Source organism: Sander lucioperca, chromosome 21 (genome assembly GCF_008315115.2).
Source record: "Sander lucioperca isolate FBNREF2018 chromosome 21, SLUC_FBN_1.2, whole genome shotgun sequence".
In the NCBI taxonomy this organism is placed as follows: domain Eukaryota; kingdom Metazoa; phylum Chordata; class Actinopteri; order Perciformes; family Percidae; genus Sander; species Sander lucioperca.
Genome location: NC_050193.1, coordinates 15,294,034 through 15,320,677, shown reverse-complemented (window position 1 = coordinate 15,320,677; position 26,644 = coordinate 15,294,034). Strand labels below are relative to the sequence as shown.

At 40.9% G+C, this 26,644-nt stretch overlaps 1 protein-coding gene across 5 annotated transcripts in view; it reads right to left on the bottom strand.

The window, feature by feature from the left end:
• The window catches only part of LOC116065368 (trinucleotide repeat-containing gene 6A protein), a 38,869-nt gene extending 17,183 nt beyond the window's left edge, over positions 1-21,686 (bottom strand). For 2 of the 5 annotated variants that reach the window (XM_031320842.2, XM_031320845.2), the window contains exons 1-10: positions 21,479-21,686; positions 19,872-19,923; positions 13,327-13,425; positions 6,941-7,241; positions 6,060-6,107; positions 2,185-4,218; positions 1,846-2,041; positions 1,237-1,709; positions 936-1,067; positions 651-815 (exon numbers count right to left, since the gene is read on the bottom strand). In XM_031320842.2, coding sequence (XP_031176702.1) covers positions 651-815; positions 936-1,067; positions 1,237-1,709; positions 1,846-2,041; positions 2,185-4,218; positions 6,060-6,105 — 3,046 coding nt within the window. In that variant the 5' untranslated portion in view covers positions 6,106-6,107; positions 6,941-7,241; positions 13,327-13,425; positions 19,872-19,923; positions 21,479-21,686. The remainder of the gene's footprint in view (positions 1-650; positions 816-935; positions 1,068-1,236; positions 1,710-1,845; positions 2,042-2,184; positions 4,219-6,059; positions 6,108-6,940; positions 7,242-13,326; positions 13,426-19,871; positions 19,924-21,478) is intronic. The other 3 variants (XM_031320843.2, XM_035996599.1, XM_031320844.2) reach the window with 3 other exon arrangements.
• Positions 21,687-26,644: the final 4,958 nt, after the last annotated feature.

The following is a 26,644-nucleotide window of genomic DNA, read 5'->3' as shown; positions in this document are numbered from 1 at the left end:
CCAGAAGGCATGCACTTACATGCTCGCACCATTTTAGATACTGGCACACGTCCCTAGCATTTGTATATGAACCTCAATATCAAACTAAACAAAAAACATGTTGTTAACAATGTTATCTGCTTGCTAATCCACCCAGTCTGTACATATTGTCAGAACTGTCCATTTGAAATTCTGCAGAACTAAGGCATCGATTGACACATTGTCATTTAAGAGTGTAACGATGAAAGAAAGCCCTGCAGGCTAAAAACATCTGGAACATGTAAGTAAGATATCTGGTAACCCGGCTGCTTAATCTATCTGGGCCAACAGTATAAAGTTTCACTCAACAATGTTAAAATAGTCATCTTTTTTTTTTTGTTTACATGAATGTACATGCACATTTTTTTGTACTCCTGTCCATTCGTGTTTTCATAGTCAAAGCTGTGTGAAAGATAGTCTGGCAACTATTGAAACTGGGGTGTTTAACTTTGGTTTATTCATTACTTATTGAGCTTATGTAAAGCATATATTTCTTTTAAAAAAAACAAAGTGATAATTAACAGCCAATTAATTTGGCTGTTAATTATCATTCGTCTGGCCTCTGTCTACTCTTTTCTAACATACAGGTGTGTGCGTGCCTAAATTGTGTGTGCATACATATTCCAACTTACCAGAACTGCTGCTTTTGTCCTGTGTATGAGGCTGCACAGGCTGAGGAGGGGGATGCATCGAGCTGCGTGCTGGGTGGGACTGGTGCTGAGTGGATGGGCCTATGGCCTCCTGGTCTGATTGGCCAGTCCTGTTCCACATGTTGACAGATCCACCGCTGTATTTACCTAAGAAGAAAGTTTAATTACATGTTGAGGCTGAAAATGAAAAGACTGGACTTTCATATGATTTTGTTCAGGCTTTGCACAGCTCTTTTTGAAGAAATTCATAGTGGGCTGAGTGTTTACCAGGATCTCCCCAAGCTGCTGTCCCATCATCGATCTCCATCCTCCGTCGAACAGACTCTGGAGAAGGCTCTTCCCACCCAGTTGCTACTTCCTCTTTCTGACCTGCAGTGGGCATGGGGCCTCCCAGCCAGCCTGATGGAAGAACACATAGTGAGTCATCAATTTTATGTCCTCCCACTTCCTTGCTATACATTGTCAAATTTTGTTAACGGCATGCAACTAAGAAGTACTTGCTCATAAACAAAAGGGGGAAAACATTCTAGACAGAGATTCTTATGGGATGAATAATCCTAATAAGTACCTGTGGGCTTGTTAAGGGCTGGATTGCCTTTGGACATGTTAGATTCTGGACCTTTTCCCCACTCGTTGGAGGGCTTGGGATTCGGCTCGCCCCAGTTCTGGGCTCCGTGGTTGTTCTTCATTGGCTCACCCCAGCCCTGGCTGTTACTCTGAGGATTGGGTTTGTGGACTGTGTCGCCCCAGTTGGAGCCTGGGTTCGGAGTGCTCTGGTCTGGAGTATTTGATCCTCCGCTCCCTACCCAGGTGTTGCTGCTGCTGGTGTTGGTTCGGCTTTGCTCACTCCAACATCCAGAGCCTGACCGGTCGCTGTCGCTGTCCCAGCCCACTGAGCTGGCACCTTTTTGGGGCTCCCCCCAGTGGTTGTTGCCCCCTGTTCTGGCACCATCTCCACCATTACCCCAGCCTTCACTTCCATTTCCACCATTGGAACCCCAGCCCTGATGCGGTTTGGGCACATTAGTCCACGTATTGGACCTAAACAAAAACAATGAAGGTCATCAGTTAGGCATAACATAAAAATTACAGAAAAGAAATTGTAACACTTACTGCAAACAATATGTCTGCCATGGTATGATCAGTATTTCTATAATGCCCAAACATACAACATTACCTGTCATCTTTGTTAATGTTATTGCTCCAGGTGTTGCTGTTGTTGTTGCTCCCCTTGTAGCTGGATCCATCGTTCCAGGCATTTTGCCCACCTCCTCCGCTCGCTGGGACTTTGCTGTCCCACCCAGAGGGTGGCCGCTCTCCCCAGCCAGAACCTCCTGTACCTGGGCCTGAGCTGCCCTGCCCACCCCCCCAACCTGTAAGTACATGAAAGGGAGATCGATCTTTAGCCTACTTTTGTGTTCTGCAATTGAAATGTGTGTTCTTAATTGTAATATTCTCTGTTCAAATCACTAAAATACATTCACACAAAAACGTTTCATACACATTAAAGCCCTACCTCCAGAGGTCTGGGAGGGAGCTGCCGGTGTTGCTGTGCCCCATCCGGAGCCTCCGCTGCTTTGCTTTCTTTCGTCTCTATTGGGAACCTGAAGCCGATTGTTAGCAGGGGAATTGACATCCCAGGTGGTGTTCTGCCGTATGGGTGTCTGTCCCCATCCAGTGTTGGACAGAACCCTCGGGTCCACATCGGCCTGCAACACAGCTGGTAGTATGGTTGCAGCAGGGACGACTTTTCTACGATTTCCCCCTTTTGGCTGGCTGCCGTCTCTGTCTGAGCTGGATCGGCCTCCGGAGCTCTCTACGCTTCCCTCACTTCCTCCAGTGCGACCCCAGCCTCCAGTGACACTCCCCAAGCCATGGCTTCCACCTCCTCCCCCTCCACCTCCCATGCCCATGGCGTCATCCTCCAGGCTCTTCCAGCCATTGTTGGCAGAGTTTCCTTTATGACTTCCAGCATCTGAATGGTTGTTACTAGGAGTTGTTGTTCCCCATTCTCCATTTGACATCTTGTTGTTAGATGTGGAAGAGGACGATGAGGACGAGGAAGAAGACGACGCGCTGCTCCCCCAGGGGCGAGTTAACCCTGCTGGAGGGCCCATCGTAGTTTGGTTCCCATTTCCTGGTGTTTGGCCTACAGAGCCTGTGATTTGATTTGAGCTGATACCCCAAGACAAGTTGCTCTGAGTCTGGTTTGGGTTATTGGCGGGCCCCTGGTCCCAGCGTGGGGCCCCAGTGTTATTGTGGTTATTATTACTCTTGTAAGCAGCAGTAGAGGAGATTTGGGGGTTCCCTGCCTGCATTAAGGCAGGGTTTTGAGAGTTCACAGTGTCTGCATTCGGGGGGGCCTTATCTCCAGGGTAGGTAGTTGCGCCCCAAGGCGTACCGAAGGTCCCAGAACCCCCCAGCTCTCCTTGGGGGTGCTGGGGGGCTGATGAGGGGTTTCCATTGGCCAGCGGACCCCCATTCCCTCCTCTAATAGAGCCCCAGGAACAATCCCCGCTGAGTTGGGGTGAGGCGGTAGAGTTTGGTGGACTAGAGGTCATTGTGGCGTTAGTAGTAGTAGTAGTAGTATTCATCATAATAGTGTTATTTGGTCCATTGGATTCAGTGTTAAGGTTGGTAGGTTGTAGGCCACCATTTCCACTGTTGCTGCTTTCTAACACATTGCTGCTTGCTGTACCATTATTCACCTCAGTGTCTTCCATCATACTGCTGTTTGGAGCTGCCATGCCACCCCAGCCCAGCATGGGGCCCTGTTGGGGAGCTATACCCAGTTTGGAACTCATCCCCTGAGCCTGTGGAGGCCGTTGGCCCTGGGACACTGGGCTTGGATTCTGCGACCAGGCACCATGGTTGGCATTTGGGTTTGAAGTGTTTGGGTTTAACCCTACATTGATGCAGGGGGTGCTTCCACCGGTGGGGATCATGTTGCTGCCCCATACACTACCGTTATTGATGGGCTTGTTGTTATGGTTACCCATGTTATTGCTGCCAATACTGCTGGAACCAGCCACGGAGTAGTGGGAGGACCCGGTGACGTTATTATTTCCATTATTTGCACCGCTGATGGTTCCCATCCCTCCACCAATTACCTGACGACTGTTACCGTTGCTGTCTCCATTCACTGAACCGCTGACAATCATGGCAGAAGTCACCATAGAGGAGGAGGGAGAAGAAGCTGTAGAAGACACAGAGGAAGAAGCATTTGCTGACATCATCATCACTGTTGTCACAGCGGCGAGGTTCTTCTCTGAGCCGATTGAGGAGCTAGAGTCTGCGTCCATGCATTCTGATGCCAACTCAGGGTCTGATCCTGACCCACAGCCAGAAGAGGAAGAAGACGAGGAGCAAGAGAATGAAGAAGAGGAGGGAGGCCAGACAGAAGAGTTAGTTGAAGAAGGGGGGTTGGGTTTGTCGGTGCTTCCTTCTACTAGGACTTTGCCCCAGTTACTGTTGCCGTCACTGCTGCAGGGAGAGCCAGAGGACCAGGGGGAAGGCTCATACTGGGAGTCTAAGCCAGGATGCTCCAGACCTGGAGAGAAAAGAACGGACATGGCAGGGGGTACTGTTAGGATTGGAGTTTTTTTATATTAATAAATTTGAGAAAAAACTTCTCAAGCATTATGCAAAAGATGCCGTATCAAGACAATTATAGCATAGTAAAATATACTACAGTCAATAAAACAACAGATGTGGTTAAAATTCCCCTCATTCAAAGACGCTTTGAGATTTTTTTTAATTTCCTCCAACCTTCAGCTGCCCAACGGTTCTGGATGTGATCAGTGCCAGGCCTGAGCCTGGACACAGCTGCCACCATTTTGTCACCACAGCAGGACTCAAAAGCATGCCAAAGCTATAAACTAGGGTTCAGGGAGGCAGAGGACGACCATCAGCAGGAGAGAAGAGATGGAGGGCAATTGCATGTGAAAAGAGGGAGGGAGTGAGAGGAGTAGGTGGTGGCAGCTGAAAAGATTCAGATTTGGTTTGAACATGAATATATTACAACTGTCTCAGATAATCTGCATGCAGACCTGGCATGTCTCTAAAATTAGACTCCAGAGACCACTTTCGATTTTACTTTCATGGCCATAATGCACACACACTCATTTAGTTGTAATGGCGAGTGCCTGGATTTCCAGTGCTACAGCAACCCTCTGTTCATCGCCTTATTTATCAGCATTTGCCAGCAATCTTTGACACTCAAAACAACAAAAATTAATCGATTTGTTGCCAACTATAAAATAAATCGCCAACTATTTTGATAATGGGTTTAAATATTTTTTTAAGAGAAGAGTTCAAATTCTCTGATTCCAGCATATTAAATGTGAATATTTTCTGGTTTCTTCACTCCTCTATGACAGTAAACTAATAATCCTGAGTTGTGGACAAAACCATACCCTTAAGAACATCATCTTGGACTTTGGGAAATACTGATCAACATTTTTACCATTTTCTGACATGTTACAGAACAAACAACTAATCGATTAATTAAAAATAATAATCAACATGATGAATGAAATAATTGTTAGTTGAAGCCTGAAAACAGCATTCTTGCAGTGGTAGCCTCCATTCAATTGCTGTGGTAATGAATTTAAGTGCTGTTGATACCAACTTTTAGTGAAAGTGTTTTAATGTAGTCGGTGTAGTACTGAATAAGGACTTCATTGTGAAATACTTTCTAAACGTGTTGACAACAAGGTTAGCTAAAGTTACCAAAAGCTGAGTTAATCCAAATCGGACATTTCAGTTTTTCTAACAGTTGGAGATTAGAGACACTGCAAGGCAGTGTATGAAAGGAGAGTGTCTAAATAAAACTAGCAAGGAATTTGGTCTTGTTTTTCCTGGTTTATGAACAAACAATGAACTTTTAGCAACAGAAAAGAAAAAAACATTACGCAGGAGCTTTGCGATTAGCTTTTGGCCTATCTATGACGAAACAGAGGGCAGCATGCCCACAGTATTGGCTCTGAGGCATTTGAATACCAGCTTTTATTTATTTGACAATTCACGCTTGGTCATCATATTCTTTCCATCACAACATCTACTACCTTTTCATGTTTCAATTGGTTCCCCATCTTTGGGTCATTCTCTCACTTCCAAAGCCTTTCACGTAAACTGGTTGCCAGATTTCTGTGGTGCTTATCGTGTTTGCTTGCCAAGTCTCCTCTTGCACCCTTTCCACACCCACTATCTCACTCACTCATCTCGCTCCGTCCCTCTGATATGCTACAAATAAAATGCATCATCTGTCAAAGTCAGGTCAGACAAGGGTACCTACTCTATCGATCACAAAGCTGAGAGCCAAAGTAAGACATTGGGAGGAAGGATGAAACACAAGAAGAATGGGGAAAGAAGAAGGCAATGTGTAGTCACCTGTTTGATTAGGGGAGTGGCTGACGGAATCCCGAATGGGAGCCATGCCTGGAAACAGAGAGAGGAAAGACTGTCAAACAGACTTAGAGGGAGTTAGAGATAGAGCCAGACAAAAACAGTGGGGAAATGTTAGAAATTGTTAGGGACAGTTAGGACATTCAATGAGAATCAAGCAAACAGAAATGAAAACAAGAGTTTTGAAGTCAGAGGGGTTCAAAGTAAGAATGGCTTGCAAGTAGGAGAGTATTAGTGGACAGACCCTGCTAGTTGCTGAATCTAAGTGAGTAGTTACAATTGGTTATCCATATTATAACAAAGGAATTAATTGAATATTTAAATGTAAGTAACTCAGAAAATAAGTAAAAAGTTGTTACATATGTGCAACTCTGATTTGTCAGATTTTTCAAGAGTGTTTCTGATAACAGTATGACTGCACACTAAGAAAAACAGCATGTTCCAGTTATTTTGTGAATTATCGCAGTTGTGATATAAACTAAGAGTAAACAAACACATTTCAAAAACTTCAGGAAATTATAAATGTGTTGTTTTTTAAAGTCAATGTTAAGCACAAAAGCATGTTTAAATTGTCATTTAGAGAAGCCATAACTCAATAGTCTTATGCAAATTGAAAATCTGAATTGTATTAGAATAGTAGTACAAGTAGAAACTCATCAGCTATGAGCAAGAACACACCCACATTTTAACATTTACTGCCATTTAAATGTAACTGTACAACTGTTTTCTTGCTTATCCAAGTATGTGATTATTGGCAGACAGAGTGCTTGTGTAGGCTCTGTGTCTCGGTGTGTATTTGAGGATACAGACACATCTAATTGAGTGTAATCCACTGCTGTTTTCTTTTTTTTCTTTTTGTAGTTTACCTGTGAGTGGGGCACGTGGCTGCAGCTCCTGTTTGGGCAGGAGGGCGTCCCTGGGTTGAGTGGAGAACAAGTGACCTCTGGTTCCCAGGTCGACAAAGGGGAGGTCAAAAGTCAAAGCTCAGCGGGCACAGGCTCAAGGGTGTGAGGTGAAGAGGCAGGGCTTGTCAGAGCGGGCAGCAGGCTGATCAGGCCCCCTTGGCATTGCTGAGGACTGTATGTGTGTGCGTTTGTGTGTGTATGTGGGGAGGGGGAAGAGATGTGGTTTAGATTTAAGACTGCCTTGACTTGGTATGCTCTGGCACTGCAAAGAGAGACAGAAAGAGACAAGAGGAGAGAAAGATGGTTTGTCAACATATTGTATGTATGTATTACCAATTACTTCAAAAATAATCATTTCAAACCACTCAATTACAACACATTGTCATCGTCACTCAGGTGTCTCATGGCACATACTTTTCTATCAATCCACAGTGAATGTGCGTCGTGCATGATCAAACATCACACACGTCATTTATGACACAGCAACAACGGGAAGTTGGACTTGTCTAGCTATGGAAAAAAAGCCTACTGTTGTGCAGTTATTAATAGCCAAATTAATTGTGTATACCTTTTTCCATTCCCTGTGACAGAGTGAAGATCGCCACAAGGAGGTTTGCGCATTACTGAAAATGAGACAAATGGCTTTGCTTGATGTCTTCACTGTGAACAATCTACCAGCCCCACCCTACACAAAAACTAAGTTGATCACTGTTCTTATGGTTTCCACGTGGCATCTCCTTAGCTTTGATGCATGGTTACATTTTAATTAATCAAATGGAGGCTACAGCATACATACGAGTGTTGGCTCTGCAGCCAAAAACTTCTATTTCGCTGGAGTAGCCACTTCCACTATGCCAATACAATGATGTTATGGATATATATTAGTAGCATTTTTGACGCAGATAACATGGCCTTATCCTTTCCCTCTGTTCTCCTGTCGAAGAACAATTATTTCCATCTCTCTGGTACACTACAGTGTAAGATAAGTATGTGAGTAAGGTTAATCAGAAAAGTAGCATGAAGAAGTTGTGAGAGGATGACTGACCACTGTTCACACCTTCTCGTCTTGAAGGGGGATGAATGTGTATGGTTTAGACTAGATTAGGGTTATAGAACAGGCTTAAAGCTGGCAGCAATGCCCCGGGACGCCAAAACCCGGAAAGAGGAGCCACATACATCCTTCAGTAAAAGTGGACCAGTGTATTAGACAGCAAGAGGGGGGAAGAGAGAGAGAATTCTGACCTTTTCCTGGTGCTGGTTAGCTTTCTCTGCCTGCTGCAGCAGTACACAAGTCTATTTATAAACCTCCAGTTCAAATAGCAACCGCTCTGTTCACTAGCCAATGTGATAAGACAGCAAACAAACCCATGTGTGGACAATAAGCAAGTTTGCAGATGCAATGACGTATGCATGCGTTACAAGTTTGGAGCATTTGCTACAGATTTTAGTGACTCCAATATTCAATGCAGTGGCATGTTGTAATGTAAGAATAACCTTTTTGCAACAAGCCAGTATAATCTAAGTGCTACGATTCATATGAGGAAAATAATCTTTTAGACAAACAAACTGGCAACCAACACTATAAAACCCTTCATATAGACAAGACGCACTTTACTGAGGCCAAACTCCACCTTTGTTAATTCACAGCTCACTAGCTGCCAGCCAGAAGCTGCTTAGCTACCCACTGGAACAAATCAAAAAACAGACAGGGCAATGATATCCCCATCTTTCCAAAATACTCTCCAAAGAAAGTGGCCAAAAGTATTTTTAAAAAGAAGCATTACAAACAAAAAAGGTAGAGCATTGACCAGGTCCCTCCGGCAGCCACAGCACTAAAAAAGGGCAAGCCCATTCCAACAAACTGAGTTGTTTACTTACACGGATCTTGACTCAACCTTCCTACATGGAAAGACCTCTGTCAACCCCAAAGCATCTGATTCAGAGGCTACGCACGGGGGAAAATGCCTATCCTTATAAGGAGTGTGAATCAAAATAATGTAAAAAGATGTTTAATAACTTGAGGCAGTGCTCATCATGCACTAAACCATTATTGGTTAGTGTTGGGGAAAATGATTTTTGGGACCAGTATTGCGATTTAAAATGAAATAATTTTCCATTGTATATTTTTCTACAAGAGCGGAAGCAATTAGCCAATAAATCGATAAATGTATGAACTTTATTTATTTATTTTTTTAACTATTTTGGTAATCAACTTATTGTTCACGTTTTAAGGAAAAATGCCTCAGGTTTGCTGGTTAGCTTCTCAGAGTGAGGATTTTTTTTTGTGTTATGTGATAGCAAACGTTAATATTTTTCAGGCAAAACAAGCCACTTGATGAAATCATCATGGGGTTTAAGAAATTGTGATGGGCATGGCACATTCTTCCAGACCTTTCAAAAGCCAAATGATTAATAGATGTCTACATACAATTGAATACGTGTTAAGTAATTCATGTCTAAGAGGGCCTATTTATTTGTTTAGCTGGTGACAAACAAGCTACCAAGTTAGCTCAAATTGTGTTGTTCAACCCTGTGTCGTAGAATGACAAATTAACCTTGATTAAAACACACGCCATTTTTAATGAATGCGAAAACATTAATACCGCTCAACTCTAGTGAGTATAAGCATGTTCTTTGCTGCTGCTGACTACATAGAGTACAGTTTGTTCCTCTTTCCCCGCGCTCCCATCTGAGAACAGCTTTCATGAGGGCCCCTGGAGTTGGCAGCAGCTCGACTGCTGCTATCATCTTACAGACAGAGGGTGGAAGGGGGAAGAGGGAATATAGGGACAAGACACAAACAGAGAGCAGCTGAGGGGGAGAGAGAAAGAGAAATGTGAACAGAATAGGAAAAAAACAAGATGTCAAGGTGAGGAGGAGGGAAGACCGAAAGGAGATGTGGAATGTAAAAAAGGAGGGACAAAGAGGCAAAAGAGCCCGTCACTGAGGTCGATGTGAGAGGAATGCAGCTGCAGCTTCGAACATGTATAAAAAGCAAAGAGGTCAACTTCCTGAAGTCAGCAGCACATAAACCAAGTACAATGTGACTCTCTTTAATAAAACAAGAAGCAAAAAAACTAAAGGAGGGAAAGCGGCCAACATGCTGAAACCCAGAAAAGTGGAAAAGGATCAATAGAATTAGCCAAAGTGTTTTGGCTCTGTTTTCTACCTCACCTGTTACATAAACTACCCTGGAGAGTAGGAGCAGAACAGAGGTGGATCTAAACTAAGATACGTACACTAACCAAACGCGCACATAAAAAAAAGTGACAAGACAGAACCTGTAATAAATACAGGTATATTTGTATGGACATTTTAAGCTATTCAAGAGTCCCAAGTACTTTCTATACCGCTAAAAAGATCAAAATTTAAAAAAAAATTAAAAAAAAGAATAGATTTGTTCTATGTTAAGGAGAGAAAATGTGTAGAGAAAGGTTAGCAAATGGAGAAACACTGTCAGTGCATTTTACAAATTGTTTGATTTAACCATCTAAAAAAGTCCCAATCCAGTGACTGTCAACTGAACATTTTTGTTTTTTAGCTGAAGGCTTTTCACATGTCCTGCTGTTGCTATGCAACTACAAAATCTATTTGAAGCATGGTGCTTTGTTACCAAAAGCTGACATATTTCATAATATAATTTGCATGTCAGTAAAACACATCAGGCCCTTAGCAACTAACCTTAACGTTGAAAATGAAAGAAAAGGTTGCACTAAGAGTGGGCGGTATAAGAGGTATAAAAAGCACACTGGTACAGAGGTCATGATAAGGATTGGCTATACGGTTAGTATTGGTAAAAAATGTCGCCAGTCACATTACTTCAAATGCAGCACAAGCATTAGTGCGCTCACTGCAATGCATTTTATGTTAAACAAATGCACACTGATAAAAACTTTGTTGGAACATACATTCATCGTACATGAATATGTTGCCTCAACCTCCTATCCTACCTCTGTAGCACTGTATTTGAAAATTTGCTCCAGCTCTGACACAACCACGTCATCCTCAGACTCACGGACGTGTTTAATTTTGTGGTCTACAGTGCTGGCTCTTTATGCTGTATACACTATATACTATAAATATGCAGTGCATTATTATATATTATCTTTAAACTCTTTAAATGAATCCTTGTTGGTGCAAGACATGTACAATCTATTCTCTAGGCTGAACTAACCAGTAAAAAAAAAAAAATAAAAAAAAAAAAGGGGAAGACCATGTTGTTATGGCAACATTCCTAAACACTCCCAATTCCTCTGGGCTTGTCTGAGCAAGATGACATCAGCGCTGAGAAGCACATGCCAGTGCGTCTCTCTCTCACATATGCAAAAAAAACATAATAATCAATAGCTAAGATGAGGGGAATCTTCGGAGTAAAAGCAAGCAGTCTGTTTCTTTCCTGCTTCAACTGTATTCAACATAGAAGATTGAAGATCATCAGGAAGTGTTAAGAAAAGGCATTAACTTACTGGAATGCAGGGGTTACTGTGTTGTACATGACTGCATCCCTTTCAAAACCATATGCAGTAAATGTACAAATGGCATGTATAATGCAAGTGTGTGCAGGAGCAGATAAGCACACTTGTCACATGGTCCACCGCCGTCACATCAATTTTGGGAGGGGTCTCAAGAGGCACCCAACCACATCAAACTCAAACCAAGGGCAATGTACACAAAAGCACAAGCTTCAGGTGTTGCGTATGACTCATAGGCCGTTTGTCCATTATTCAGTCATCCATTTGACTTCACAGTCACCTGTTCACCCACACCCAGGTTGGTAGTGGTTGCCACCAAGACTGCATAGTTTAAAACAGTCAGGACTATTGGTTGGACCCTTTCTAATTTCTGGGTTGACTACAGCAATAAGGGGATTTTAGTAAGTCTTCTGGGAGTTGAGCATGCTTTGTTTTAGACTGCCCCGATTTCTGAGAAATGCCCATCACAATGTAATGTCTTAAAAACTGCTTATGTCAGATAAACAGTCCAAAACCCAAATATATTCAGTTTACTGTCATATAGGTCATTGACAAGCTGAAAAACCTCACATTTCAGATAAATAAGAATCTCAGTTTATCCTAAATTGATTAGTATGCTATCATAATTATGCAGAGTAATTCTCTTGCAGAATAATATTTCTGTAAATCCACTAAATCGCTAATTGGTGCTAATGTTATATTCTTACTGGATTCAAGACCAAAGATAATCGAACTGGTGCATGCTAAAGAGCTGCTAACAACTGGGGCAAATCAGCCTGTAGACACCAGCTATAGTACAGCACTGTTAAGAATAGACAGTGAGTCTTTCAGAGGTACAGTGATTACACTCTTGTTATTGTATAACCATTATCTGGGAGAGAGAACCACCACGACGATAAATGGCTGTGCCAGTTTACAATTTGGTACTACGGAGACTTAAACTCTGAGCTACTTCTCCGTTTGTACTGGGACAGAGAAATCTAACAATCTAAATCTTACAGACGACAGTGGAGAGGAGTGAAAACAAAAGTAAGAGACAGAGCAACTGAAACAGAGACACACTCAAGGTCAGAGATAGACGCTATCAGACTTCCTGCCTGCGCTAGCCTTGCTAGTAGTTTCAGCTGTACCATCAGGAGTCGATGGAAACTGCAAAGGAAATTCAAATGGAAAACACTACCACGTCACATGGCAAAGTACACCAGCGGTGTCATAAGAGCAAAGCACACTGCACTACAGGGACAGACAAAGAGACAGAACCCAGACCATGCAAGGAAGAAAAAATGTTGGAAAAATAAATATTTTGAAACTCATGAAGGCTTCATTGCTGAAATGGACAAGTAGGAGTTGATATCTTGAGCCAAGCAGTTTGTGGATTTTCAAAGTCTTCTGGGAGTTGAGCATGCTTTGCTATTTTATATAGCGCCAATTTCTACCATGTATTGCCAGAATCATGACTATACAGAAACTGCAGCACTGATGGTTGTGAAACTATTTTTACTATCTAGAGAACAATTCTGTAGATATGCAATATTAATCCCATCCTTGCTTTACTGTGCAGAATTGCATTTGGTGTTTGGAAAAATGGTCCCATTGAACACTATGTGAAGTGGCCCTTACGGATTTAGCAGGACATCGCTCATTATAGATAAATAGTTCTGTGTTAATTGAACGGAGGCTGGTGTCCTAGAAGCAGCAGATGCCGATAAATCACAAGGACTCCGAATCCTCACACAACAACTACATTTGTGATGGAAAATCAATATAAACAGTTAGACCCAGCGCTGAGCAATGACATTATCTTTTATCAACTTTCACACAACACAACGATTCCTCAGCTCCTGACAAGACAGAAGCCATGAATTCTTCTCTCACCTTTTGACCAGTGCTGTATCTTCTTATCCTCTGTCCTCGTCACACTCTCCGTCTTTCTCTCTCTTCCATCCACTGTTCTTCCCTCTATGGGTATGTTCCCTGAGAACAGGAGGAAATACAATTACTTTCATTGTAATTGCTATTGCATTTTATAATGGTTAGATAACAATCTTTATTTATAAAGAACTCTTCAAAATCCATGTTTCAAAGTGCTTCACAAAACAAAAAGTCATAAAATCATCAGGTTTTAAAGAAAACAGATTTGGCAAAGAAACAAACAATCTGGTGTACAGGGTTCCAGACTGCGACAAAATGGTCGCATTTTGCGACCGTTTTTTGTTGAGTACTGCATGGGTAACACATAGATGTGATCTGCACTCGTGTCTCTCTCTTTCGTGGCGTCGCAAGTCCACCATGGCGATAAACGTATGCTGTTGCACAGCGCTGTTGTAACCATGTTTCCCTGAAAATCATGATGTTGCAGTCCATAGTACATTTACGAGTGGTGATCCGTAGCCGAAGTTCATCCATTTGTTTGCTTAAGCCTGTATATTGGCGAGGGCAAATTCTGCCTAGTAATTAGGGATGTCTTGATCCCAAGTATCAGAGCCCATGTGGACATTTTTTAACTGATCGGGGATCGGCATTTACCCCATCTTACATCAATGCTAATGTCAGCTCCGACATTTGCAACACGCTGCGGTACCGCTCCCTCACTTGGGTGAGAAAGGCAGAGATGTGACAGCAGAGCGGAGACCGCTTCTTTGAAAAAAAAAAAAAAAAAAAATATATATACACACACACACACACACACACACACACACACATATAGGCTGCTAAATATATAACTATTTACCTTGTAAAAACAAATAGTGCTTGTGTGTTTTGAGTTTCGTGAGCTCCTCTCTCTGGCTCCATCATCACTCAATATTTCCCACACTGGGTGTTAGATACTCCCCTTTCCATGGAAGTTTAAGCACCTTGATATGATAGCCAATTCAGTGTTAACAAAAAAAAAAAAAGACAGGAGATAAGGAGAGCCTGTATGAGGCAGAGGCAATAATCCAGTCCACTGACAATAATACTTTAATATAGGGCGCCCGGTTAAAATGCTGACAGCTAACGCTAAACAGTGTAAAGTTTGACTGTGTTTTACTGTAGAGGATTCAACACCAGTATGTAACAATCTGCAGCTGCCGTCGGAGAAACAACACAGACGGTGCGTTCAATGAAACTAGTGAACTACAGCCTCGTGGTGCATTTGAAGTTATTGTAAATGTCCTTTTCCCATCTGGTGGTTGTTTTTGTCATTCAACAGCAATTTACTAGTGAAATAAGTTATTGTTAGACATTATTATTAAATCATTTAATTTTGACCATATGGCCTTAGCAATAAACAAGCCATTCTTTAATGTCACCAACTGTTGTTTAGTATCCTTTTACTTGTATGTATGAATGAGAGTGTGTGTGTGTGTGTGTATATATATATGTGTGTGTGTGTATATATATATATATATATATATATATATATATATATATATATATATATATATATATATATATATATATATAAAAAGTTCAAAAGGAGTTCAGGAGAAGCTCAAACTAAAAATATCACCTTGCAGTTGTATGCCTTCAACCACCATTAATGTTGCAGTTTACATCCATGTCTGCCCAGGCTCATAATATGTAGTTAAGACCTTGAAGCAATTTAATAAAGTGTATTTTTTGGCAAAACATAGGACGCTTCACACACTTTCAAGGTGGGCACCCAAGATTAGTGTCACCAATTTAGTATTCGACCAAATGTGAAATATAGTCACAATCCCCCCCTTCTGTTCCTGAGTAATGGCGTTGAATAATGGCCAGAACGTGTTTTTGCAGAACAATATGATGTCCGAGTGAAGTTGACGTCCCAGTGAAGTTCTATTAGGCATTTGTGTACAATGTCATAATTTGCGGATTAATACTTTAAAGTATAAAAAAGGGTGCACTAGTTTCGACAGATTAGAATAGTATTACTCCCAAAAAGAAATAAGATCTTCCTATTAGTGTCTTATTAGTTTGTAACCAGACTGTGGCTTCTATCTCAGTCAGTGTCATTCAGCCTGCAGGAGAAAGCTGCAGGGCGCAGCCTAATCCAATAATGGGATTACAGCACAACACTTACTTTAGCTATAAACAGACAGATGTACAGAGATGCTAGAACAACTCAGACAGACACCATGGCTGTAACATTAAATGTGTAATCATTTAGTTTAGTTTGATAATGACACAGTGGCTCATAGAAATTGAAATGTTACTATAACTGTCAAAGACAAGATGCTGATAGAAGATTATGCATTAAAAATGTAATAAAAGATGCAAACTACTTTTTCCTCTCTTTTGACATTTTCACAAAATATATTTTTATATTAATTTAACAGAAATTGTAAAACTGTATTAATTATTGTGAAACAGGCATCCACTTGACATCAGTTAATAGCTAATTTGTCATCGAGCCAGGAGAAAGCAGTTTAATTTCACTTAACACTGGTACATTTACAGTGATCAAAATGCATGTCCCAGTAAAAACTCTATAAATCTTACCAACAGCATTGAGCTACTGTGAGCAGCAGTGATCTGAGCTGATGCTACAGAGTTCTGTATGTTCATAAGACATCTTTATGAGAGAAAGGGGCCTTGAACATCTTCATTACATGACGGACATTTGAGTTTTAGTGGTATGTTTGGTACAGTTGCGGACTGTGATGAGCTGAAATCGGCAAGCCCGTAACAGCAATCTGACAAATAGGTAAGTAGCCTGCACTGCCATTTGACACAGTCATCAAAAGTTGCCAAAGTAAAAAAAAAAAAAATCTGTTTCTACACACAGGGTCTTAAATGTCCCTAAAGTAAGCTGGTCAACATGTTAAATGACAGCGGTTTGCCTAATCTGTTATCATCGAACTGTAGATGCACACCCAGTTGCATCCTTTTCTTGCTGCCACCTTCAGTCCCCACCCTCCTCCCTCTGTTCCCACACTTCCCCCTCCCCGTCTCCTTCCTCCAACCATCAAGTGCTTCAGCAGATGGTTCTGGGTTCAACAACGACAGCAGAGCATGGTGGGGGCCCTCCTGGAGTGCACACATACACACCATGGACAGCATCTGTTTATGAATGGACCGACAATTTCCCATCCCCCGACAGCTACAGCTGACAGAGGGAGGGGGGAACCGCGAGTCACCGAAAGCAAAAGAAGGGATAAAGAAAACAGGGCAATCAGAACAGGGGGAGGGAAAGAAAACGAAAACGTTGCAATTGCATGTTTTATGGTTTGTTTTTTACTAAAATAAAAATAAAAAAGGTTAAGCAAATTTTATCCAAGACCCTATCTATCCTGCATTTAAAAAGCTAACAAATAGGGGCGCCTGAGTAGCTCACCTGGTAGAGTGTGCGCCCCATGTACAGAGGCTCAGTCCTTCCCGCAGCAGCTGCAGGTTCAATTCCGACCTGCGGCCCTTTGCTGCATGTCGTTCCCCCTTTCATGTCTAAGCTGTTCTATCAAATGAAGGCATACAATCTTTAAAAGCTAACAAATAATGCATAAGCTATTAATCTATTTTTTTCTCCTGTAAGCACTTTCCTTAACCCTTTAAAAAGAAGCAGAATAAAACACGAGTAATAGTACATGCTCAATCTGATCCCAAGTCCGTCTTCCCTAATCTAGGTCACCTGAGAGTTAAGTGCAGGTGCTAACCATGTGCTTCCGGTTATTGTTCTTTAAAATCAGAATGGGTAGAATTTGTCTGTTAAGGTTTGTAAACAAAACATTCAAAGTTGGCCCCTCCACCCTGGCTCAATGACACCAGAAGCACCATTTTCACCGTTGCATTCAAATCACCAGACTGATGAAAAGTAATCGCTTTCCAAAAATATCTCATCTCTAAATATGGTCTTTGTTGTGTTTCGAGTGGATAGAATAATCTGGACAGCTGAAACCACTATGCAGATACATTTTGTTTTTTCCGTTGTCAGACAGAGGGAGGGCTGAGGGGGCTAAAGAGCAGCAGACAGATGAAAGATAGATAAATAGTTGTAAAAGGTCACTAGTGATGTTATGTACAACTCTGTAGCACAATACATTAGAGTCCAATTAGTACAGCAGATACACATTTTATTTTGGCTACAAAGGGGTGTGCAAGATAATAGTTATAAACACTTCAGATCACCTACATGTCCTGGTAGTGCATTTCTCTGAACCTGTCTCCCTCTGTCTTCACCTTTATTAACTTTAGGGTGTCTGCTACGTTCGGTTAAGTTAAAAGCTACTTCTACTCTATACTTGTGATATTCACAGTGTAGAACAGATTTCACTGCCACCCACTTGCCTTTTCTGTGAACCCTTTTCTGCCGGCTGTCAAAGAAAGCTGAAAGACTTTAAAAATAATCAAACTATATTTGAAGTGAGTCATGCAGTGAGAGTCAGCAAGGACTTCCACATTTATAGGAGACACGGTATTGATTGCATTTGTAGCCTCGTGTAAGTAGCCGTTTTCACACACACCCAAACATAAACTGATAGACATGAGCATTTAAAAAAAACACTCACAAGAGTTTGTCTGTCTACATAGAACAAAAGCCAGAGGGTAGTCGCGTGGCTAATTTGCATGTTTAACACCACATCATTTGCATCAATTTGCATTAGCATGTTCTCACAGAACACTTGAGGCTCGGTTCAGGAAAGCCATCACTCAATTAGTGAATGACAAAGAGTGTCTCCTCGTCAAAAACAGCTCAACAGCGAAGGCTTTGTGATGCTGACATTGCACGATGTGACATTTCCAGCCTAGCTGCATTAAACCTGTCGTTTCAACAGTGCATTCACAATCTGCCCAGTTAATTTTTGGTCATGGAAAGGCAATGTGATAATTCTGGCTGAAAAACCCAATTAAATTTTGCTGCTAGCAGAGGAGGGTGGGGCAATCTGTGCATCAAGTATTTCCTACAGCAAGAACAAAAGAATGGCTTTATTAGCCAGTCCAGCTTATACAAGCTAATACAAAATATGTAACTATTAAGTGGGCAGTTTACAATGGAGGAAAATAGGACAATACTCTTATAAGCCGCTATGCCAAACTTGCAAATAGATTTTATGGCCATTTTTTGCAGAAGGTGAACATTTGACATGAAGCAACCTGTGACTGGATGGAGTGTATAATAAAGATCCCACTATAATAATAATAATAAATTAAAAAAAAATTAATACTTTAAGGCTTATAATTTAGACATTTTGTTGTACAGATTTGATTCATGACCATCTGCAGGTGTGGCTTTACTGCTTGGAGGGGCAATGGTCAACTACCTGATCCCAACCAATGTAGCAATACCGTAGGAATTTATAGCACTGCCGTATTAAATTCCAAACACGATAATATCAAGTTGGCTATTCCAGCATGGAGTCATTTTATGCAAGTGTACATTGGCTACAACACATCATAAACCAGTTGTGAAAACTCTAGATATTTTTAGAGAATGAAAACATGTTTAGACAACAGTAATTTAAGGAGATGAGCCAGGCAACCAAAAGTGAAAGTAAAGCAAGACATCACATTGTTCTACAAAATCAAAAGGAATGTAACCCCCACTGGTGCCACAAATGGTATAAATATATCAACTGTGGTTTGCCCTTTATAGAAACATCCACCAAATGCTATTCGTAAACTTAAGGACGTGACGAAGTATTTTCAAAAAGCTATGACTTGAAAGAGAAATGATCTCAAGCAACACTGCACTGGTGGCAGTTTGTATTTAATAAGAAATTGCTGCTATTTGAAAAATGTGAGACATCAACCGGCTTTAGTAACCAACTCCAAACAAACCAGAATAATAAAATACCTTACAATATCTGTTTGCTAAAAAAAATTTCAAACCATAAAACACATCAAATACATTACAGAATACATAACAGAAACTGGATTAAATCAGCAAAACAAGGCAGTTGGCATGCTTAAGGTCTCTTGTTGCACAACATCAACAAACACCGACAACTAACTATACAATTTTGGAGATGGGAGGAGAGTTGATGTGTTGGCTCTCTAGTACACACAATAAAACAAGATTTATAACCAGATTTAGGATCTGAAAACGGATTAAACGCGGCCCTTGGAGCGGGTTAATGGACTAGTTGTGGTCCACAGCTCTATTGTGTGCCTGCAACTGTATGGACACAATGAGCTGCACAAACACCTCTCCACGCACAAAACATTAGGACTCTGGCTTCTCATTTAGCAATTTTAAAACAGCAAAGCTTACTCAGCACAATGCAGCCTAGACCAACCCAGACCCTCCAATTCAATTCAAACGGAACTGCATGTGCTTGCATAAGCAGCAGCTGCCCATCCACTGCCCCCTGTCCCACACACACACACACACCCCTTTAGTAGCCCACCATACAGAGACACACACAGGTCATGTTATCATCTAAAGAGAAGTGGCTAGAAATGTAATATAAAGCAATACACATGCTCTTAAAATTAGTAAACTGTACTGATGGCACACTCACCTGTTTCGATGCTTCAGCTTCTTTGGTGGCAACAGCTTTCAATTCCGAATCTCTAAAAGAAGAAATAAGATTCATCTCTCAGAATATAAAAGATTTACCTAAACAAACCTCAATTAACAGATAAAAGATATCCTGGATGTGAGGGTTACAGTTCGGTTGGTTTACTGTGATTAAACACCTTGTAAAAAACGTGAGGTAGTGTAGGCAGACAGGTGATAAACCTGAAATGGTTAACAGGACTCCATTAAAACGTCTCAAATTAATTATTGATGGTGAATGGTGCACAAGTCAAAAGACATGCACCTCACCCACAGAAGCTATGCAAGGACAAGGACAAGCACACACTAACAAATAGTGAAACAGTGAGACAGTCAAAGTATTTCAACTAGTCGATGTTGAAATGCAAGTTGAACTGCATAACAGAACAATGCACGACCAGGGTCCCCTAAAGCTCAGTCTACACAAGGTGAATAAAGTGTGTGTGTGTGTGTGTGTGTGTCAGATAAAGACACAGAGGGAGAGTGTCTGTGTAGGTCAGAGTTACAGCTCGGGTCCTGATCGGCCATTATCTCAGCTGTTGCCTGACTTACAGCTTAACCAACATGGCTTCTCTCGAGCCTGGTATTTTTCCTGGGCAGCCAAAACTAGCAATGGCCTAAAACACGGCATCTAAATACAGTCGATGCAATTATTATGTGATTTAGCAGTGTCTGCAGCGTCGTCAGGCCAGTGTAAAAAGTTAGGTGAAGACGACTGCAAAACCAGCAGAGCGAAGGTCTAGTAAGCTAGCAGCTGTTGTCTTTCTGCCGATAGAGGGTGTTAAACACTATTGGCGAAATACAACTCTGCAGCTTCACAATTTCAACACCAAAATATGCATTAACACTGCGTCTCAACACCAGTTCTTTAATGTGTAATGAACATTTGACCAACTCTGTCCCCTCTGCAAGTCACCAAACATTGGGGCAATCAGTCGGAGTCACCGCCGCGCAACCGTCGTCGTCTAATTAGCATGACTGCTAATTCTAGCTAAAGCTAACGTTACGAAGCGGCTAGTTAACTTACCCGGTCTTATTTCAAATAGCGCGATTATGGTGTTTTAATAAACACAGTTATACATTAAATCCATTAACAATGTTAGTTTACTGATAAACAAATCCATAGAAACAATAATATCGAACGAAAGACATGATTCTCTCTTTTGACATATGTACGCACAACTTGGCTAGCTAAGGTTAACCAATGCTCGTACTAGTTAGCGTTAGCATAACGTTAAGGTGTAACCTGCCAACAAATAAAACGGTTTGCCTGTCACACACGCCTAGAAATGGCCAGACATCTGCAGAAAAATACTATCTCCTGGTTAATCAGTCGATGCGCTTAACGTTTAGCTACGTTTGCAAACCGCAATGCAAGCGAGCCTCCTTGCCAAATGCTAGCCGAACAGGAGGCTAGCTATCTTAGCTCAGTCATGGCTAACTAAACAACAGCGGCATCTTAACTCGTCTACACCAGTCTGGTCTCCCTGTTCACGGCTTTCTGCGTACATTAGCTCGTCAAAACGAAATAGTCTTCTGGTCAAGAAAACAGCGTAAAACCAACCTCACCTCATTGAAGTATAAAGTGCAACAGAGTGGAAAGGAAAGCCGGCAGTAAGGCTAAAATAATTTCAACGCGTTTGCAGCATCTACGAGGGGAGGCATTTGTCCTGCATGATCGCCATTTTCCTAACTCGCTGCTGCCTAACCTTCTTTTGCTTGAGCTCTGTTTTCCCCTCCCCTCCTCTCTCTCTCACTCACTCTCTCTCTCTCTCTCTGCATTCACTTCAGCTCTGACTGGAGGGGGAGATAGAGCAGGAAACACATTCACCACTTCCTCTGACTGAGAAAACCAAACAGCCAAAGAATAGTAGAAGTAATGTATGTAAAGCCAAGCATGCCAACCATGTTCAAGGTAAGGAGTTCAGCCGCTTGAAATGAATAAACCCATAAAACGTTACTATTATGTAACTATATATATATATATATATATATATATATATATATATATATATATATATGTGTGTGTGTGTGTGTGTGTGTGTGTGTGTGTGTGTATTCTAGGTTGTTGACTGTTCTTCATTTTAATTACACCCTGTGATGTCCCATGTGGCAGAAACCTCTATTAATACAATAAAACGCCTCACTGTGAGTCATGAAGAAACATTTAGCTGATGCCATAGCCAATAGCCTAAAATACATGGTAAAGTATTGTGATGATGTGGTATATTTTTTTTTAAATTCATATTTCAACAGAATTATACCATTATTTATTTGAATATCCTGAAAAGTAACACAAGAAGTTTCTGCTCCTATTAACAGACATGATTAGCTAGCTTGTGACAAAAACATTCAAGCATTTCTTTTAGAGTGTAAATAAAGACTGCCAGATATACCACAAATATAAACTATATCAAGTGAAAGTACGGTAAGATCTACAGTTTGCAAATTGGTGTTCAAACATAGTCTATTCCAGACAATAGCATAAATGATTTATTCACTGGGAGTAGGAACAAACAGGCTTTCTGTCGGAGGATCCAGAGTCAAACCCCTACATCAACATACACTAGGCTACATTCACCCTGCTGAAGTGTCTTTGAGCACAACAATGAATAGTAGCCCATCGTCTGTGTTTCTGTCCTTTTGTAGAGGAGAAATCAAGTGAAATAACAACACCCTTTCCAGTTATATTATGAATCTAATTATGTAGTGTGCCGCTGTGTAATGTTTGAGTAGAAATGGTGCGCTACAACTTAGCAATTTGACGTCGTAAAAATTGCAAAAAAATTGAGATTAATATCCACACAACCATGGGAATTCGTTGCAACAAATCAAACGCACATCACACTTGATCATATAAAAATAATTAAAAACTTTAAATTGATCACAAGCCTTGGATCTTTGATTTGGTTAAATCTGCTCTTTGATAACTAGCATGTTTTTTTACGAAATCATAGTTTTCGTTTTATTCCTTTTTAAGACGTTAACATATTTGTAATAACAATGTAATGTAGGCCTATGTAATAACGGCTACTGCTATTTATACTTACACATTAGCACGCATATCACTGCCTGAAGTAGTAGTAGGACTATCTCTGCTGCAAATACTATCTGAACATGCAGACTTACAAGAAGAATTCCAGCATCTCTCTACTTTTTTTTTTTACAAGCTTGTCTTAGCCATCCATGCATGGCTTTGGCTGTTATGTAAGAAAATAACCCTAAAAAGAGACAGACAGAGACAACGGAGAGGAGAGCAGAGGAGCAGCAGAGAAACAAATACAGTGTGGAATCTGCCAACTGCAACGTTTTACCGAGACAAAGGCCGTTGCTGCTTACAGAAAAGACCTGCAATATGTGTGTGTAAAGCAGTGACCATTGACCCGCCAATGGCAAAAACAACCCCCATCCTTGTGCACAAATTGCCTCTCTTATCTCTTTGTATTTGACTGTGAGAGAGAGAGAGAGAGAGGGAGAGAGAGAGAGGGAGAGAGAGAGTGAGTTCATACAGCCAGGTAATGATTTTAATTGACCAGGTATCAAAGACAGGGAGATTACATTTTACAACATATAAGCAAATGGGTAACCTCTCAGTACTAGATGACTGTTGACAAATACTGCCCAATAGATACCTGAGGATGTGTTTGTGACAACTGGGAATTCAGCTATAATTGGCCTCCAAATGGGACAATATTTAATTTATTGTCCCTATTTCTGATATTTGGATTTATTCCTGCCTTCATGCACTTGTTTGAACTTCCTATTGTCCAGCTGTCAAGTCATAATTAAAAATGAGTTAGACACATTGAGGATGTTTACTGTATGAAAGAGTCAATAAAACATCCCACCTCTGAAACTGAGCTAAATGAAAATGTCAGCATGCTAACATGCTCACAATGACACACTGATGTTAAGCAGGTATAGTGTTTACCATGTTCAACTATATCAATAAAAAATGTGTCGTGGGTCTCACTGCCAATCCCACAACTTAACTGGTAGATTGCAAGGAAAGCAAAAAGCCCAGGTGGCTGCATTGTTTTTCGGGTCTTCCACATCTGCGCTCTCAGCGTTTCTGTCATTGCAGCCGGGGAATGACTGTAAAGGCACTGTAGCAGCACATTTTACCTATATATAGTCGGTGGTTGAATGTAACTAAGTACATTCACTCAAGTACTGTACTTAAGTACAAATTTACTTGAGTCTTTACTTTTCATGCCACTTTCTACTTCTACCCCACTACATTTCAGAGAGAAATATTGTACCTTTTACTCCACTACATTAATCTGACAGCTTCAGTTACTAGTTACTTAACAAATTAAGATTTGTACACACTAAACACATGTAGTTTGTAAAATACAATGTTTTATTATAAATTAAACTACCCAACAATATATAGACCTACAAGTACAGCTGAAATGATTAGCCGATTAATTAGGTATTTGACAGAACTGTTCTGTTTGTTTTCGTTTCCAGTTTCTAAAATGTGAAGATTTTCCTGCATTGAATATTTTTACTTTAAAGTACATTTTCCTGATGATACTTACATACTTTTACTTAAGTAACATTTTCAATGCAGGACTTTTACTTGTAACAGAGTATTTTTTACAATGTGGTATTGGTTCTTTTACTTAAGAAAAGGATCTGAATACTTCTTCCACCAATGTATATAGTATAGTCTTATCTAAAAGTAATCTCACTTTAAAAAAAAATTGGGTTCTTTAAAAAGTTGTACTATATGTTACAGGTGCTAATGCAGTTTTCACCTTTAGGATTGTCTCCCTTCTTTATTACCTTGCCAGTAGGTGAAGTTGTGACAGAACCCCAACTCAAAGTTTGGTGAAGTTAAAACATTTGTCAACTACAGTACACATTAGAACTGGGAGTTTGTCTTGCTTGTTCCGTGAGTGTCCACTCATGCATCACAATATACTGAGGCAAACTAGCGTTAGATTAAGCGGGTAGACCGTAACAAAACAGAAAACTCCAGAGACAGCAAGCGTAAAAACCTGAACAAAGCAAGGCAGAGAAGAATAGAACAGTACAGAATAGAGCAAAACAGCTTTGCCACAGTCAGGTCACCAGCATGAGTAAAAATGGTGAATTTCCACAAAAACTATATTTTAAGCTTTTACTATTTATTTTTTAATGTCCCAGAAACAAATACCCGATAGTAACCGTGGTGTGTGTGTTTGAAAGGGCAGAGAAGTAGTTTTTCGCTGCTCGTCACAATGAATGATGAATCTGAGTGAAGCTAAGTGTACACATGAAAAGGTTTACTGGGAGAAGAGCAGGGCAGTGTAGTCTTTTGGGTTTGGTAATAGTCAAGTAACCTTGACAGACAGAGCAGTGTATACAGACATGTTCAAATGCAGGAAATAGATGCTGGTTACTTGGGCAAACAGAATGCGTACGGGTAAACATCCACATTTACTGACTCAGCACTGGCTTTGATAAAGTTATGCAATTGGGTTCTTGTGTACACACACACCCACAACCAACTCAAAAGCTAACAGCACATTTATGAAAACACACACACAACACTTTATGGGATGTAATGTTTTATATTTCCCTGCTTGTTTTTGTAGGTTTGGCTAAACCACAGTCACACACACAAACTTGCAGGAACATACACACAGGTCACAGTGATCAGTTGCAGCTGCAGGAGTTAGGGAGCGTGTAAAAATGGGAAGACCATTGTACTGGAGAGAGAAAAAGGGGCATAGAAAATCGGACTGAAATGTGAATGTACTGGAGAAAAAGGAAAAGCGAGTAGGCAGGAGAAGGGAAGAGAAAGTTAGTGAGAAAAGAGAGAGAGATTATGTGGAGGGGTTGAGAGTGCTAGAGAGCGACAGACAGACTGACAGACAGAAGGAGGTCAGAAAAGAGATTTGCATGTCAAGTAGTAATAGGCTTGTCCTGCGTACAGACACGCACACTACTAAGCTACAGTGTTCGTGGTGCTGCAGTGAGTGTTCATGTGCATGCAGTGCATTATTTCTCCTGTGGACCGCCTGCCACTGCTCCTATCAAAATGACATTTATACCTTCAGTCTTACTACTGTGTCTCGAAAGCCTGTAAAACAACATCATATAAAAATATATATGTATTGTGTTTGTGTGTCAGTGAGTTTAATGCTGCTCAGCTTCCTCTTCACTCCTTTAAATCTGATTCAAATCATTCATCACTCTTTTCAAACTGCCTCCCCCATCCAGTCCACACTTATCACCACAACCCCTTCATATTTCATGTTCTCCCTGTCCAACCTCATTATCCACACACACACGCACGCAACACACACACACACAAGCTGTCTGTCTCTTATTCTTCTCTATTTATTTAACTATTTTTTTTTCCTCCATCAATGTGTTTTCTTTGACCTTGTCAAGTGAAAACCATCCATTGTTAATTTGAATTTTTGATATTCTGCAACACATATGATTTAAAGTGCATTTGCTCTAAGTAATGAATTGCCTTCATGAATTGAAACAGTTTATCCACCAGTATAAAACCCACATTTATAAATATGAATGGGCCAGTGAGAGACATTAATGCCAATTAGTCCACTACATTTTAGATGGACCCATATTTTGCTTTCTGCTCTGAATGTACTGGGTATCCACACAGTATCTCATAATTTGAAAGCCTCTCTCCCTTGATTCCCTGTCTTCTCTCTACTCTCAGCTCTAAAACTAAGATACACAAACACACACACACACACATATATATATATATAT